Source organism: Cydia amplana, chromosome 10 (assembly GCF_948474715.1).
Source record: "Cydia amplana chromosome 10, ilCydAmpl1.1, whole genome shotgun sequence".
In the NCBI taxonomy this organism is placed as follows: Eukaryota; Metazoa; Arthropoda; class Insecta; order Lepidoptera; family Tortricidae; genus Cydia; species Cydia amplana.
Genome location: NC_086078.1, coordinates 9,352,621 through 9,370,065, shown reverse-complemented (window position 1 = coordinate 9,370,065; position 17,445 = coordinate 9,352,621). Strand labels below are relative to the sequence as shown.

General features: G+C 36.5%; 3 protein-coding genes across 3 annotated transcripts; 2 read left to right on the top strand and 1 right to left on the bottom strand.

Moving 5' to 3' along the window:
* Window positions 1-2,482: 2,482 nt before the first annotated feature.
* Window positions 2,483-4,047, top strand: LOC134651626 (acyl-CoA Delta(11) desaturase-like). The gene is made up of 3 exons (XM_063506726.1): window positions 2,483-2,700; window positions 2,824-3,160; window positions 3,507-4,047. Exons 1-3 carry the CDS (start codon window positions 2,499-2,501, stop codon window positions 4,045-4,047), a joined length of 1,080 nt encoding a protein of 359 aa, XP_063362796.1. The 5' UTR covers window positions 2,483-2,498.
* Window positions 4,048-9,347: 5,300 nt separating this feature from the next.
* LOC134651334 (glucose dehydrogenase [FAD, quinone]-like) lies at window positions 9,348-12,151 on the top strand. The gene is made up of 3 exons (XM_063506407.1): window positions 9,348-9,573; window positions 10,039-10,169; window positions 10,513-12,151. The coding sequence occupies exons 1-3, from the start codon at window positions 9,408-9,410 to the stop codon at window positions 12,082-12,084; spliced, it is 1,869 nt and encodes a 622-aa protein (XP_063362477.1). The 5' UTR covers window positions 9,348-9,407; the 3' UTR covers window positions 12,085-12,151.
* Window positions 12,152-12,669: 518 nt separating this feature from the next.
* Window positions 12,670-14,898, bottom strand: LOC134651625 (kallikrein 1-related peptidase b3-like). Its single transcript, XM_063506725.1, has 3 exons — window positions 14,762-14,898; window positions 13,847-13,972; window positions 12,670-12,909 (listed from the first exon to the last, which is right to left on the bottom strand). The coding sequence occupies exons 1-3, from the start codon at window positions 14,801-14,803 to the stop codon at window positions 12,670-12,672; spliced, it is 408 nt and encodes a 135-aa protein (XP_063362795.1). The 5' UTR covers window positions 14,804-14,898.
* Window positions 14,899-17,445: the final 2,547 nt, after the last annotated feature.

The following is a 17,445-nucleotide window of genomic DNA, read 5'->3' as shown; positions in this document are numbered from 1 at the left end:
ACCTAGAATATTACGGACGGACTGTCACCTAAGACAAACTGTGACACTGCAATGGCGGACGGTTTGAATGTGTGCGTGTAGACGAGTGTTACCATGTAACACAAATTCTCCCCTAATGGTGAAACAATTATTTTTAATATCGTCCTTGTTTTTAAATAAAAAAATTAGGACAGTTTTACGTTAGACAATAAAAAAGGTGTGTACGTATCTGATTTTATAGGTCTTGAAGATGCGCAATATTGCACAATTACTTTGTGCAAACATTATTTTCAATACCTAATGATATTTAGCATCGTAATGAAATCAGTTCGTCATGTTTTTTTAATTTATACATTTAACTTGAAACATATCTGGTTTTCAACAAAAAAAATATAATACATATCAAACAAACGTTAAGTATCGCCCCTTAGTATCGGGAAATTACCATACCGACCTAGTTTGAAATGCATAATCAATAATTTAACCATTTACCTAAGAAATAAATAAATAAATAAAAAGTCATTTATTGTCGCAAAACACAGTAACAAAATAAAACAAACAAGGAAAAAGAAAAAAGACACAATAAGCACATAAGTCCAACACACATAATGATACATAATGATTTAATAAGAAGGGTATCAATTACCCTACTTTCGGGAAATTACCCTATTCATGTTACTGGTCACACTCCTGTTTTGCAGTTTGATAATTTATAAACAACAAATTATCGTGATTTTACGTATTAATTGATAAACTTAAGTATGAAAAGTTATTCCGTGACTTTTTTTCTTTCGAATGGTACAATTCTAGCAGGATTTAACTACGCATGCCGGCATATTTTATATTTTTCTTCGACATGTTTACTTCAATGACGTTTCGATTCGTCTGACGGCAAACTGGTGGATGTGGGCTGTCAATGTGTGTGTGTCACGCGTAAATACTTAGAAACTGGTGGATGTTGGAATCACAGTTGTGTTGTAAGCGAAACTCTGTCCGTAATATTATAGGTTCATGGTGGTATTCGAGCAATTGCTCGAACAGCTAATGTTTAGAGCCGAAAAACAAGCTGCCAATCGTTTGATCGTTCCAGAAGCTCATGCCGTATTGAATGATGGACTGTATTTATGCTGGCATGACATCTGCGGATTGCCTGAAGCGGATGGTAATCAGCCTGGGTTGAACAAGCCCTTCCTATTTTGCTGCATAGAGAATCAATGTGGGTCTTCCATTTTAGTCTATTGAATGCCACATTCGATAGGGATGATCCTTGGGGGACGCTGATTAATATAAGTCTCGTCATTTAGAGAGCTGCCACACAGCCCACGTCCATGACAATAAGCCGTATCTAAGTAGAAACTTGGCACCTCGGTATTTTGTCGCTTACCAAGTCGGTGTAGAGTAACTTGGACTGACTAGGTGTAGGTACTCCAAAATATAGTAAGTATCTGGCAGGTTTGACTTTGTGTATAATTGTAGGATAAACTATTAAGTACCTACACATTAGGGTGGAGCGAAACCCAAAATTCTTGAATATAGCAATGGAACCCCTCTAAAAGGATGTCTAATTTTTTATTGTTTAAGGGAAAAATAATAAAAAAAATATTGGTATATACTTTTAGCCCTCTACTATTCGATTATATATAGCAATATTTGTATATTTTTAATAAATTTAATTTATGCTTATTTTTTTTATAACAAGTTTTATTCATTAAATAACATCTTTTTGTTACAGATATACTCGATTCCTATACTTATTTTTGTTTATAACGTATATTTTTATGACATGGTAAAACCACGTAAATAGAGGTTTTATGGAAAAGGCCCTTTAACCCGGATATTGTGCACAAATTGCAGTTTACAACTTATTACAGAACCGTGAAAACTATTTTGAACGTGATAAGATAATAAAAATACTACTAGTAAAAGTAAATATATGCCTAACATACGTGTGAACATGACCCAAAAAGGGCGTAAGCGACGCCGAAGGGCAAAATTTGACGCTAATTTAAACATATAAGTAACCCATTTTTTGCAGTAAAATGATACTTTTCGTAATCAATAACACCGTTACTTTGGCACAAGAACGTCTAAAAAAATAACTCATATAATTTTTTTACACTGTAGCATTTTCCTTGTTTTGCATGAAATTGCTGTTTAATATGAAAGTTTGAAATTTTATTATTTCATAAATATTGAAAAAGGCACAAAATTTTTGGTAATAACTTATTAAATGCTTATTAAGTATTATATAATTTCAATGAAATGTACACATATTAGTGAAATAGTATATTTAAATAATTGATGAAAATTTACCTTTATTAATTTCTTTAGCGGCTGGGTAGAGGGCTAAAAGTAGTGTTTATTTTGAAACTTGATATAATCACTATAATCTACATGACAAACTGCAACTTTTTGTACCGGTTCCACATTGATAATCAAATTTTTATTTTTTCCCATACAACGACGTTCCACCCACATTTATCGTGGTTTTTATTTTACAGAAACAAAGACAAGGCATCATGGTTGATGGCCTAAATGTAGTTGGCGTGACTAAAAATAAAGATGAAAAGGCATCATCGCAGCAAGATGTACCAAGCCAAAAATCAAGGGATTATGAAATACTGTACCGATATGTACTGTCATTCAGCTATCTTCATATAGCTGCCCTATACGGCCTATATTTATGTTTTACTTCAGCGAAATGGGGTACGATTTTGTTGGGTGAGTCTTCGTCCCGCGATATGCCAGATCCAAAACTACCATTATTTTCTGAGGGTTTCTGGATACTGGATTGCGTTGGAGACTATCGCTTCCATTTTCTAATTTTTTATTTTCTTTTTTTAGCTATAATTCTGTGTATTGCCGGTTTGATCGGCATTACGGCTGGGGCCCACAGGCTCTGGTCCCACAAAACCTATAAAGTCAATCGGGCATTGGAAATCCTCCTCATCATAATGAACTCCGTGGCGTTCCAAAACTCAGCCGTGCAGTGGATTAGGGACCACAGACTCCATCACAAGTACAGTGACACAGATGCTGACCCTCATAACGCGAAAAGAGGTTTCTTCTTCTCTCATATTGGTTGGCTGATGGTGAAGAAGCATCCAGATGTTTTATCGAAGGGGAAATCCATCGACATGTCCGATATTTACAGTAATCCAGTGCTTATGTTCCAAAAGAAGTGAGTATTAGTTAGAATAAATATGAATTGTCAACCCCACTGTACCTCATAAGTTTACCTATTACTTCTAAAAGACGAAGAACCAATATACCTACGTCTTTTTTTTCGTGAAGAGGCGGTTGTTTCAAAGTATGGAACCATTCACGAATAAGATCAATATAACTATGTAGCGGCAGCGGCACCCTCTTAAGGTGCCGTGATTTCAGGTCCTCCAAACGCACGGCCGTCCGCTTCCGCTTAGCTGAGTAGGTAGGTACGGCCATGCGTGCCCGGGATCGCGGATATAATGGTATAAGTATGTTCAATGTACGTGTGATTATTTTGACATATTTCTAATTTGTTACAGGTATGCTCTACCTATTTTTGGTATCTTATGCTTCGGATTGCCTACACTGATACCGATGTACTTCTGGGAAGAATCACTTAACAACGCTTGGCATCTTACAATTCTTCGCTACACACTCTGCCTCAACATCACATTTTTGGTCAACAGTGCTGCACATTTCTACGGACAAAAACCCTATGACAACAATATATTACCGCGCCAGAATATACTTGTATCTATATTAGCCGTTGGGGAGGGTTTTCATAATTACCACCACGTTTTTCCTTGGGATTACCGTACTGCAGAATTAGGCAACAATGTTTTGAACTTGACAACGAAATTTATTGATTTTTTCGCTTGGCTTGGCTTGGCGTCTGAGATGAAAACCGTGTCAACTAAAGCCGTAGACCTCAGAGCTAAAAGAACTGGCGATGGTACCAATTTGTGGGGGTGGGGTGATGAACATATGACTCAAGAAGAAATTAAAGCAGTTGACATTATCTTTCCTGACACGGAAGTGAATGAGAAATGTAAACATCTTGTAAATTCCATAAAATATTAATTTCATAAATCCTTTAATAATAAAGTTGACAAAACGTTGGAAGAGCTAGAGTCTGACCAAGAAAAGTCTGCAGCGGATTTGATAGCCCACGCAGTGCAAGTGTTATTTTAAACGTCAAACTTCTATGAAATTATGACGTATAAATAACACTTGCACTGCGTGGGCTATCAAATCCGCTGCAGACTTTTATTGGTCTGACTCTACATTGTTGTAATAAATTTAATGATAATACTTATAGTTTTATCAAAAGTTTGTAATAATACACTACAACAGAAATTGAGGAATAAAGTATAAACTAAGGACTCATAAGAGCTCCGCGAACAGTTTTGTGCGGAGCTCTTAAAATTAGAAGATTAGCAAATCTGTTTTATATCGGAAATTACAGGTTAATCATGTGTAGTATCTTATTTATTATAAATAGTCAATTATGAGAAATATAAATAAATGAATCTTATTAATTATTCAGAAATTACCTACCTAATACCTGCTCGTGTACTAGGTACTTTTACACACCTTAAAAGAACGGAACTTGGTCCGTCCTATTAACAAAAATTTAAACCTTGTAAAAAATATGTTTTTTATTCATACTTCGTTTAAATACTAAAGTTACATTTTGTATATGTATTCCCCGTTTTCAACTAAATGCCATTACAATAATCGACACTAAATAGGTACAAATAATATATACTTGGACAACCAGATCTTGACAGTAGAAAAAGGCGGCAAATTTAAAAAATGTAGGCGCGAAGGGATATTGTCCCATAGAAAATTTGAATTTCGCGCCTTTTTTTACTGACAAGATTTGGTTGACCAGCTATATTTCATTGACGACCTGTCTGGCTAGCCTAATACCCTGCGTGACCCTGCATTCCTGTATATCAAGCCTCCTATCCTAGCCTCAAGTCCTGGGTTAGAATCTCGGTGTAAAGACTTTGAAGATTTGTGTGATGAGCGTAGATATTTGTTCCTGAGCTATGGCTGTTTTCTATTTATTTAAGTATTTATACAATATATATTTCGTTGTCTACCCACCCAGTAGTACCCACAACACAAGCCTTGAACTTACTGTGGGGCTTAGTCAATTTGTGTTAGAATGTCCAATATTTATTTATTTATTATTTTAATCTATATATATTATACTAGCTGTTGCCCGCGACTTCGTACGCGTGGATTTGTATATTCATAATCATATTCATATTTTATTGATAACGTTAATTACATGTTAGGAGTAAGTAACATAAAAATACATACACATACACAAAATATGTGTGTACATAAAATAAAATTACATTTCACTAAATGTAAACATACTTAACAACAAATAAAAGCAGAACAGAAATACATATGTCGTGTCGATCATAATTATAAACTTAAAACTAAAATAATTCCATGTTTCGTTAAATAATTTTAAATAGTTACATTAAGGCTTTCTAATAATCCATATTAAAATATCTAAATTAAAAATAACATTTTACAGTGAAAGTAATGTCCCATCATGGTCCCATCGAAACAGTGATTTAGACTTTCACATTGTGTGTATGGATCAATGACACCCTGTCGAAGAATTCGTCGATCGTGTAGCAGGCCATCTCCAATAACATTTTTTTAATCTTTCTAGTAAATGTGACATCACTAAGGACATCTCTGATTTCAGCAGGTAACGTGTTGAACAGTCTGACGCCTAAAACACCAAGGGATTTCTTAGCTTTAGCGGTAGTATGGGCCGGTACCAGAATGAGACTTCCACCGCGCGTTTTATTCAGTTAGGGGCTTGAAACTTCGTAGCCAGGTTGTTTATAATAATTAACAAATGATTAACAGTCCCTACTGCCAGTGGCGTGCACAGAGATTTTAGACTGGGTAGGTAAAAAAAATAAAAGCTACTAACTTACCAAAAAAATTGCGTGATGGTTTTTATTTCGTTGTTAAGTCGGTTAATAATGACGTACGTAATTAACCACGTCAAATATCCGAAAACTGATTGATTTTATGGACATATTTATTTGCGGATAATCGAAGTGGCCTTTCGGCCTTTTCTTGGGTGGTTTCATTATTTTTAATAATATTAAATTAAAGTTATTCAGTAGTGTGTGTGTACGCGTTGGAAATTTAATGAGGTATTTTTTTTATAAAACGAACTAAAAATACTAGAGGGAGCGGGAGCTGTGAAGTTATAGGTAGTTAATTATTTGTATATTCAATCTACTCGGCCCTACTGCTATCTTTTGCTGCATAATGTTCTAAGCTAATGTAGAATATATAACCACCAATATACAAATCCACACGTACGAAGTCGCGGGCAACAGCTAGTTATTTATGTGTTTGAAGAAAGGTACCTTATATGAATTTTGATTTCCTTGAGAGTGTTGAAATATACGTTTTTTGCAACATAAAGGGCCGTATTTTTTTTATACACTAACTTCTGATATTTGATTTTTTCACAGCTCCATAGGACTGTAGACTTCAGTAGGCACCTATTTGGTTTTAATTTCAACTCAATACCTCAATACGCGTTCTCGAGATAAAAGGTCTTGACAGACTGACAACAAAGTGATCAAGTGATCCTATAAGGGTTCCGTATTTGCATTTTCAGGTACGGAACCCAAGAAATCAAATCATGTAACATAGAGCGTGCTTATTCACAATACCGTGCTATTTACCTCATTAAGATGGTCGATAATTTGCGAACTCCGATGCGAATGGTTTTCAATGAAGCTAGTTACAATTAATTACGTGACCACTTAAGGCCCCGTGGGTTCAGGTTCGCGGATCGCGGCTAACATTGTTTGTTAAATATCATGTACATAGGTGGTATATGATAGTATATATTACAAGCATCATATTGTTATAGAGAACTTAGATCCCGGGAAAAATGCAAATTTCTCCAAGATGATACACATTTTCCAAGATGGCGGCGGTTCCTCGAGGTCCCCAAATGTCAAATCACAGACATGAAAAAAAGACCTCTCATTAACATATCAAATTTCAGGACTGTTCTAGAGATTTAGAAGTCAGTCCTAATCTGATTGTGCTAGTGTTTATAGTTAGGGAGGCGAATAGGGGAATTTTCGGCAATACTCGAGCGTGGCAGTTTAAGATATGAGAGATACCTTAGACCTAATAGAACAACCTTGTAAAGTATTTAGCTCTATATGTAGTGACGCGCGCCTAGGATAGACGATCAGATTAGTAAAAAAAATGGATAGTCTGAAATACTCGAGCGCGTCAGATTAAGATATTGGGGGTTGATTTTAGTGTATAAAGACTAAATTTAACTAATCTGACGATAAGTCCTTGACGCCGCCGAGTTATAGGGTCGCGAACTTGTAAAAAAAAAACGTTAATTCGGCATTCTCGAGCGCGATTTTTTATTTTTTTATTTTGAAGAATATAATCTAAAACTTACTAAAAATACAAAATCTGCCGGTTTCCGCATGACCGGAAGTGTGGAGGAGCCATTTCGTCTTCCTAAGAACGCGTTGCGGCATATAAGTCGCGAACGATACATTTTACAAAAAAAAAAGTTTAAATAAACAAAAAAGGTAATTTTATTTTACACAAAAAAGGTCTCTTTACATTTTTGTCCAAAGTTAAAACTTTTTGACTTGAAGCATCATAAAAACTCAAACTCCCGGTCAGATTAAGAGAACCCACCAACATTTTTGTCAGATTAAAAAAATATGCTTTCAGGATACCGAGATAAACCTCCCCTATGAAAATCTGACGCGCTCGAGTATTTAAAAAAAACTTTTTTTTTTTGCATTTTCAAAAATTCATCGTAACTTATCGTCACGCCGAAATCGTCAGTTTTTTTAAAGGAAGCTTCCTTGGGGCCTACTTAACACCCCTTCCGAAAATCTGACGCGCTCGAGTAAATTTTTTTTTTTTGCATTTTTGACTACTTTATATGCCTACCCCCACCACGCAAACCGGCAGATTAGTATACCGTTGTTATCAGAGGCACTCGGGGCATACGTAGTATGAATATCTGACGCGCTCGAGAATGCCCAAGTAACTGTTTTTTTTAACATTTTTGAAAAACCGTACACGCCAAACCCACCGCTAAAATGGTTTTTGCCATACGAGCTTTTCTTTTCGAAATTATTTTATCTTTCGATTTTGATAGGTCTCGACGGCGCCGTTGAATTACGCCATTTAGCTACCTCGCCTCCCTAACTATTAAAGACCTTTGTTCGTTTTGAAAGACATATCCAATGGTACCCCACACCAGTGGATGAAAGCGACAAATTGTACGTTTCGAAGTTATAACTAACGATAAGATGATAGAATAATTTATCTTCAAATATACTAAATTACCCATTTCCCACCCAGAATAGTTTTTTCACACCACCTATTCGGAAAAGAGCTTTTTCTTCCCTGCTAGGAGGGATCAGTGGCACTTTTCCTTCCTGCTAGGAGGGATCAAAGTAACACTTTTCTGTTCTAGCACAAACTTTTTTCATTTTTTTGCACATTATTTTTTTAGCTTAAATAATCTGTTTAAGCATCAGATTGTGTCAACACTAAGATTTTTTTATTTTCCTCATAGTTAATGTGAAAAGCAGTATGTGTCACACGCTATCAAAATTATTTCGTCTTCTGGGCGTTAACACTTGAATCCCTCATTACGCTCAGGATTCAATGCACTACGCCCTTGACGGAAATATATCATTTTGATCCCTTGTAACATAAACTACTATTTCACACCACCTATTCGGAAAAGAGCTTTTTCTTCCTGCTAAGAGGGATCAAAGTGGCACTTTTCCTCCCTGCTAGGAGGGATCAAAGTGGCACTTTTCCTCCCTGCTAGGAGGGATCAAAGTAACACTTTTCTGTACTAGCACACAATTTTTTAATTTTTTGCACATCATTTTTTTAGCTTAAATAATCTGTTTAAGCATCAGATTGTGGCAACAATATGATTTTTTTTATTTTCCTCATAGTTGATGTGAAAAGCAGTACCTATGTGTCACACGGTATCAAAATTATTTCCGTTCGGGATTCTATTGTAGAATCCATCGCTTCATTCAGGATTCAATGTACGCCCTTGACGGAAATATATCATTTTGATCCCTTGTAACACAAACCAGTCTTCCTCATAATGGTCACTAGTACAATAAGGACATTTTTTGCCGCAATAAATCATGCTTTGTTTTTCCAGAAGTAGGTAACTAGTGTTCATTATTTGTTCGTTAGCAGTAAGTAGATAAGTAATACGAATTGCGCCCTGATTATATCATTACCTAGTTACGGTCAATTTCACGACATCTTTATTTAACAATGACTAATAAATCACGTATCATCATTTGACGATAAGTCGAGCACTGTAGTGGATATCAGAGCATTTTGTTTCTGTGGTTATGGATTTGTGGCCTTGCAATGAAACTCTGCCCTGGCTTGCTTCAGAAGTCGTGCAAAGCAGTGGGTTTGCGTTTGTATCCGTTGTAAACACTGTGATCGCTGCACATTGTGCTCTAACAACTCCTAAGCAATGGCCAACTGACCGATCCGAAGAAGTATTAGCAAGTAAGAACTGCTTATTCCGTTATTGAAAAAAAAGTATACTTGTACTCGTATATAATGGACACGTAAATTTGGATATTTGTTTGTAACACTATATAAGTATTATATAATAATATATGTGATATGGGATAATGTGGTGATAGGAGAGAAATATTTAAAACTAATTGTTAACCTTTTGGACGCCATGACCGATATATAATCGGTCATAGACCACAGAGCAACATAGACCTAGGTGCATATGCGTAAAGTTCAATTTCAGTTTTGACACTTCGGTGACGTGGCGTCTGAGAGACAGCTTTTGTGTTTGACACGGCGTCGAAAAGGTTAAAGACCACTTCTGTAACACTATAAATGTACTTGTTACAGTGCAAAATATTTGGTGACACATTTTGAATGATTGCTGTAGATATTTCCAGTTTGAAAAGTGAATTACTTCATTGTTTTTAGTCTTTATTATTATTGTTTCAGATCCAACATTTGATTTTATCATAGTTGGGGCTGGTTCGGCGGGTTCTGTTATAGCCAATAGACTATCCGAAAACCCAGACTGGAGAATACTTTTAGTAGAAGCAGGCGATGACCCCACTTTGGATACCGAGGTAATGATTACGGGATAATTTTAGGGGTACATCATTGTTGAATAAAGAAACTGTTATAACATATTATTAATATAATATCCATAGTAAATAAATATTGTACGACATTCTTACACAGATTTACTAAGTCCCACAGTAAGCCAAGAACGCTTGTGTTGTACTACTCAGACAACGATGTATATAATATACAAATACATACATAAACCTTACCGGGATTCGAACCCAGGACCGCGGCTTTACAGGCAGGTTCACTACCCACTAGGCCAGACCAGTCGTCATAGTCTTAGTAAGTTACATTAAATATTTACAATGAAACTTCTCAACATTGAATTATTTTATGTTTTAGCTAATTGGTGCCTTCTTTAACATATTTCACTCGAAAAATGATTGGAAATATAGAACAGAGCCATCACAAAGTTATTGCCTTAGTTCCCAGAATAACCAGTGTTACTGGCCAAGAGGGAAGGCTTTGGGAGGAAGCAGCAGCATTAATGCCATGTTTTATGTTCGTGGGCACAGAGAAGACTTTAACCAATGGAGAGACATGGGGAATGATGGCTGGAGCTATGAAGATGTATTGCCACTGTTCAAGAAAAGTCAGGCGTTGCACGACGACGATATATCAGTTGAAGAAAAAGACAAATTTCATAATGAAGATGGACTTCTTAACATAGCAAGACATTCAGGATCACATGCTTTTAGTGATGTAATTTTAAACGCATATAATGAAATGGGAGTACCGACTGTGTATGATCTGTCTGGAAAGGATACTGTCGGGGCTTTGAAGACATTAGCTACTGTGTATAAAGGACGCCGTCAGAGTACAGCGCGCGCATTCCTGACACCAGCCAAAGAAAGAAATAATTTGTACGTAATGAAGAACACATTGGTTTCTAAAATAATTTTCAACTCAGATACTAACGATGCTATAGGAATTGAAATTCAACAAGAGGGAGAAAGATATAATATTTTTACGCAAAGAGAAATTATAATATCGGCTGGTTCGATTAATACACCTCAGTTGTTAATGTTATCTGGAATAGGTCCGAAAGAACATTTAGAGGAATTAGGAATACCAGTAGTTCAAAACTTGCCAGTCGGATTTCATTTACAGGACCATTTAGTTGTCTCCAACTTCATTACCATCAAAACAGATATGCCTCAAGTTGGCAAAGATGAATTCAGCATTTGGATGACTGAGTACTTAACCAAACAAACTGGATTCTACTCCAATCTTGGACCAACGGAAGTAATTTCTTATGTAAATATTTTTGATTTAAATGACACGCTGCCCAATATCCAATTTCATCACCTCGTTCTTCCACCCAAACTTTACGAGGTTTTTGATATATTTAAAATTCATGAATTCGATGAGTCCACGTTAAATATAATCAATAAATTAAACGAAGACCATCCCGTGCTTATGCTTTGGTCTGTATTGCTAAAGCCAAACTCAGTCGGAATGCTAAAACTACGAAGTGCTGATCCTCAAGATAAACCATTAATATACGCAAATTATTTCGGCGACCCATATGACATGCAAACCATTGTGGCAAGCATGAAATTTGTGTCAGAGATAGCAGAAACACCGACATTGCAGACTTTGAATGCATCCCTTGCCTACGTGCCTTTGCCCGGTTGCGAAGATTTTGCCTTCAAGAGTACAGAATACTTCGATTGTCTCGCGCGGCACTTGACTACAACGTTGTACCATCCTGTTGGAACAGTGAAAATGGGCCCATATGAGGACGCCACATCAGTCGTCAGTCCTGAGTTAAGAGTCCATGGAACTCAGAATCTCAGAGTGGCGGATGCTAGTATAATGCCGCGAATCGTTAGAGCAAATACAAATGCTGCTACAATCATGATTGGCGAAAAATGTTCCGATATGATAAAGCAGTTTTGGAATTTTAAGTAAATTACCCATACCTTTGTACCTTGGTAAATATTACAATTTCAAATTCAAATTAATTTTATGTAAGAGTCCTATTCAATTATACTATACGATGAAATTATTCCGGAGAGTCATACAAACCCTAAACACTTCGTATAGTCGGATCTCCACGTAAATATTTTGCAGTGATAGAGCGTATTTATCCATCCACCATCATAAACCTCAAATTATCATGAAATATATATATATATTATATTTGTTGTAACTTCCAAACTTTGGCACGTCAAAGATCGGCGCAGTTTAATCAGCGATATCAATTCTTTTGTCGGCGAGTCAACAACGACACATATTCTACATATATATTGAACTTGGCTCTCATTTCACATTTATGTTTTTGTTGGGATTTATATGTCATGGAAAATGGTCGAGTACCTACTTACAATTAATGTTTTGGTTTCACTGTACAGTCACCTGCAATATTATGTTACACACGAAGGCCGCAAAAATATTCTGACACGATGTTGTTTGTAGAGCCACGAGAGCGTTTCATTTACATATTTTTGCGGCCTTCGGAGACTAACATATTCCATTGGAAAATCAAATAGAATATCAATAAAAGTTCGATATAATTTGCGACAGTAAAACAATATACAACACAGACGTGGTTATCGTTGCTTCGCTTCCACTTATGAATCTCGTGTGACTTGATACCCTTGTGAAGAAGGTGTTGTGACTACCCGTGTATTTCTGGACCCGGGAACCGCTCACCACCCCGACGATTACTCCCAGCTTGTCTTTGTCGTTCGGGTCTCCAGTATCTCTGCATACTAGTGGTCCTCCTGAATCACCCTGGATTAATAATGAAAGGTCAACTAAACGTAATAATAATCTTGAAGGTCAATTCTGTTCGTGGAAACTTTGGAAACGAAAAATCTCAAAATGAGGTTATCAATTTGGATGAAAAGACTTTTTTTGATTGTAAGTAGGTATATTACATATTATAGATTAGTCCTGTTTTTGTCAAAACGCTAATGATTTTGATAATGGAATCCATGAGGAATCGAGGGAACTCCACAAATGTTGAAGTCATACAGCCATACATATAGTGAATATGTATGTTAAGTATATATAAATATTGAATTTGTTATTTGAAAACAATCAAAAGCGAATCTTACCAACTGTAATACCTAGATAGATCGATATCGCCCTCTTTAGTCTCTGGTTTGAAAATTAAATGGAATCATTATTTTACAATTTAATACTTAGGTCATACCTACTGAAAGTTCCTGGACTGGCCACTTAGAAAAATAAGTTTTCTCATATATCAGAATCCAGAAACTTTCAGTATGACCCACGTACAAGTACATAAATTCGGTCTAGGAAACTCCTACAGGGATGCAATTTTAACTGTAACTTTCATGCAAGTTAGAAATGATGTAGATAAAATCTCAACACCTTAATTGAATGATGTGCGTTTTAGACATATACCTATTCGTGTTTTTTTCGATCGACTACTTATAAATAAGTTGTTTAATCAGGTTTCGAATCGATAAAGTTACTAGAAAAAGGCCCCAAGATTGCTATGTATACTTATTTGCAACCCTATTTAAGATCTAAAAAGAGCCAAGATTTTTTTTAAACTCTGCTGTCGGAACTCACTGCACCTTAGAGTCTAACGAACTATTTTATCATGTATAATTTCTGGGCCTCATCATTAATGAACTTAAATTAATTAATGTGAAAATGTACCTAGGACACCTAGGTAGATATATTGAAATGTTCTTACCTGTAGCACATTCGTTACTTCAGATGCAGTGCATATGAACTTATCCATTTTTTGTCTATGTATGCGTGAACACTGCCATCTAGGTATCAGACGTAGTTTAGCATACAATAATATGTCTGAGATTTCCTGTAAAGGAAAATAGTTACATATTTTCGCGGCACGGCGAGGCGGCGGCGTGGCGCGACGCGGCGCGGCGAGGATGAAACAAACCGTTGATACGTATAGGTATGTCCTACTCGTACGTGAGCGATTTAGACGGGAAGCGGCGCGGCGGCCGTAACGTTAAGACGTAGCGTTACATAAGCGATCAACTCGCGAACGCGACGCGACGCGACGCGGCGCGGCGCGGCGCGGCGCGGCGGGTCCAAGACGTTCGCGTTCGCAACGAGACAGCCCACGTAGGACACTTCTTATCAAAGGATTGATTCACCCCGCGCCGCGTCACTTCGCTTCGCGTTCGCGTGTTGTTCGCCTACGTAGTACGCTGCGTTACCGTGGGGCTTAGTCAATTTGTGTAAAAATGTCCCATAGTATTTAATATCTGGGAGACCGAGCTTTGCTCGGGAAACATAAAATAACTCAAAAATGAGCGTTTTTCCAGAGATAAGACCTAGCTAGATCGATTTTTCGCTTCTGAAAACACCCATATACCAAATTTCATCGAAATCGTTAGAGCCGTTTCCGAGATCCTCGAAATATAATTATATAAATAAATAAATAGTAAACAATAATTGCTTGTTTAAAGGTATTACATAGATATATAGATTTAAGTATATATTTTAATTTTTAGTTTTAATCGTGTGTCGATAGATGGCAGTAAATGTACCTACTGTGACTACAAAATTTACTATAACTTGTCATATGTCATCCTCTATACTATCTATTCGCTTTGGTATTGCTAAAAATTTAACTTACTTGTTTATTTATTCTTCCAAAGCCTGATGCAAGGCACTCCATTGATCCGTAATCTATATTACGCGAGGCAAGGGGCAGAGGCTTTACATAATCGTTAAATACAAAAGGAGCATCTGTAAACTGTAAAAAAAACTATAAGAAACAAATTAAAGTAATTTCCTGAAATCATTTTAGGAACTTATGTGTTTTTCAAGTAGAAACACTATGTATTTATAGAATTCTACCATTTTTTTTTTCTGGTACCAAACTTTATTAAGTGAAACTGGCTAACAACATGCAATTAGTGCGTCTGCATGTAAAAGTAGTAGATGGCAATAATACGTCACATCTTTATATAGTTAGTGTGTTAGAATTTAGATTTTTTTAACTTGTGGTAATAATAATTAATATCTCTTAAATTATGGGTTTTTGGACTATATGTTATATAACTTTATATACTCAAATTAGGCTCTAAAATCGTTGGATTAAATATTTCGGGTTATTAACGCCCACGGTGTATACTAAGAAGCCCTCAGGAATTATATGCGCGAATTGTGCACGAATTGCCTATAATTCCTTAGGGCTTAGGGAGCGTCTTAACCCTCAGGAAATTGCATATACTCGTATTAGTACTTAGAAAAACTCGACCCACTATGCCGCCGTGACCCGGGTGACCGAGGGAGGACTTGTTCACTTTTTCTTAGAATATACCATTTATTTCGGTTTATAAAAAGCTGATGATGCAGCCATTCTGTAAGATGTTTTATTTTTGAAAATAGTTTTCATTGCAATATACCTAAGAAGGCCAGTAGGTAATTCAGACGAACAATATATTTCAGATGGATTTAATTGCTTTCTTTGCGCTGATTGGTTGACAATCGGCCAATCACCGCTTTCAAAGCACGTTGGACTGTCTTTGACCGGTTCAGAAGAAAAAAATGCTAGTGCATTTAATTATATTCATCACGTAAGCCGCTTTTGGGCTTCAACAATTTTAATACAAAAAACGCATTGAATATTATTAAAAAAATATAAATAAGTTTACAATGACTACATTTTAGCCTACTTTTGTGGTTTACTAAAATTAAATTGTTTAAAAAAGTTAAGAATTAACCTATTGCTTATTAACATGGATATGCACGAACACCTACAGAATAAAAGCAAATGAGATACCTTTAATACCTTAGTATTACTTATAGGCTTATCTAGATAAAGATAGGTAGGTAGTACTTATGTCAAAAGTAGCGCGGTGATTTTCCAGCAGAATATAGCTAAGTTTTGAGACCGGAAACCAGTTCATATATTAGGTACTTATACATCTTTACTCACTTAACATAACACATACATCAGCTTCATGCAGTAAAGCCTTCAATTCGCCCGTACCTGACCCTATTAAATGTTTACGGTAGACTTATAATGAATTATGTTGCAGAAGTCAGAAAAAGCATATATGTAATGAAAGCGCAATAGATGGACTCGTGTTTTAGAACTATCTCTCCCATTTTTTTATTTGTTACTTATTTCTAGCCTCTTCAACAGTTTACTCGCATTCAAACAATAAACATTCACATATAGACTAGGAATCCTCTAGACGGAGTTTAGAGCAATTATTTCATGAAACCGATGCTGCCAAAAATACTGGGGTGCGGGGGACAAGGTGAGCGAGTCCCGTGCCGTGATTCCGTGATTGGTCCGTTCAAAGACACGGACGTCACACAAAGACACTTTGACTCGAAGATGGAGTAAAACTACCGTATATCTGTGGCAGAGGGGGTAGCGCTATTATGCTCAGTCTAGAGGATGTCTTGTCTGTGCATTCACATAAGAATGCGAACTGGGCGGCAGAGAGGCTTGGAAGTCAATCGGACAAGGGCAAGCCAATGATGATGATATTTATTACAAAATTGAATTGAAATTTTGTAAAATAACTTTGATCATAGTTCTTTTATCGTCATAATTTAGCCACTTACTATTACGCATATATCGTTCGTAGGAAACCAGTAACCAGAGGGTATAGTGACTTTTGTCATTTTTCTCCACTGCTCAGGACCTTTCTTGTCACTTTGATATTTTGATTTGTTCCGTAGGGTCCCCGCCACGACATATAACTTCATTAAGCTTTTTCTTTTATACCTGTACCGATAAATAATACATGCATTGAAATCATTTATAAAATTTAATATTTCCTGGGATTATGTTTGTGACCGGCTCACAAATCTGATGATTTTATCTTTAAAAGTGATGCTGTTATTGTGTAGTTGGTTACAGTTCTAGTATAACTGGATCAAGTTTGTAGATAATATTTTACATTTGGAAACATATAAAATATATGTATGAACTTTTCAGTTTTGAGTAGGCGTAGAATACAATTTTGAACTTTAAACTACGCCCCGTCAAGTAAAGATGCGATTAACAACTACAGAGATCAGATACTTTATAGGTTGGAGCATACCAAAAAGTTCGCAGCAGACTAGCGCCGCGCCACCCACTCAGGGCCGGATCTAGGGTAGAGCGAGTGGAGCGGCCGCTCTAGGCGCCGGGTGGCAACAAAATGGCAAATGAGAATTTTTAAAAGACGCGAGTGTGGCGAGGGTGGGGGGGGGGGGGTGGAAAATACGCTTGAAAACTTCAACGAAGGGCGCCAAAACCCGATTTCGCTCTACCCTGATCTAGGGCTCGGGCCAGCACTGGTGACCCACTCGCCA

What these genes read in the sequence shown, in the direction of transcription:
- LOC134651626 (XM_063506726.1), top strand. Translation starts at nt 2,499, where the DNA reads ATGGTTGATGGCCTAAATGTAGTTGGCGTGACTAAAAATAAAGATGAA. An exon ending in ATGGGGTACGATTTTGTTGG is followed by an intron (nt 2,701 to 2,823) that starts GTGAGTCTTCGT and finishes TTCTTTTTTTAG; the next exon opens with CTATAATTCTGTGTATTGCC. An exon ending in GTGCTTATGTTCCAAAAGAA is followed by an intron (nt 3,161 to 3,506) that starts GTGAGTATTAGT and finishes AATTTGTTACAG; the next exon opens with GTATGCTCTACCTATTTTTG.
- LOC134651334 (XM_063506407.1), top strand. Translation starts at nt 9,408, where the DNA reads ATGGATTTGTGGCCTTGCAATGAAACTCTGCCCTGGCTTGCTTCAGAA. An exon ending in ATCCGAAGAAGTATTAGCAA is followed by an intron (nt 9,574 to 10,038) that starts GTAAGAACTGCT and finishes TTATTGTTTCAG; the next exon opens with ATCCAACATTTGATTTTATC. An exon ending in ACCCCACTTTGGATACCGAG is followed by an intron (nt 10,170 to 10,512) that starts GTAATGATTACG and finishes TTTATGTTTTAG; the next exon opens with CTAATTGGTGCCTTCTTTAA.
- LOC134651625 (XM_063506725.1), bottom strand. Translation starts at nt 14,803, where the DNA reads ATGGAGTGCCTTGCATCAGGCTTTGGAAGAATAAATAAACAA. An exon ending in TTGGAAGAATAAATAAACAA is followed by an intron (nt 13,973 to 14,761) that starts GTAAGTTAAATT and finishes TTTCCTTTACAG; the next exon opens with GAAATCTCAGACATATTATT. An exon ending in AAGTAACGAATGTGCTACAG is followed by an intron (nt 12,910 to 13,846) that starts GTAAGAACATTT and finishes TTATTAATCCAG; the next exon opens with GGTGATTCAGGAGGACCACT.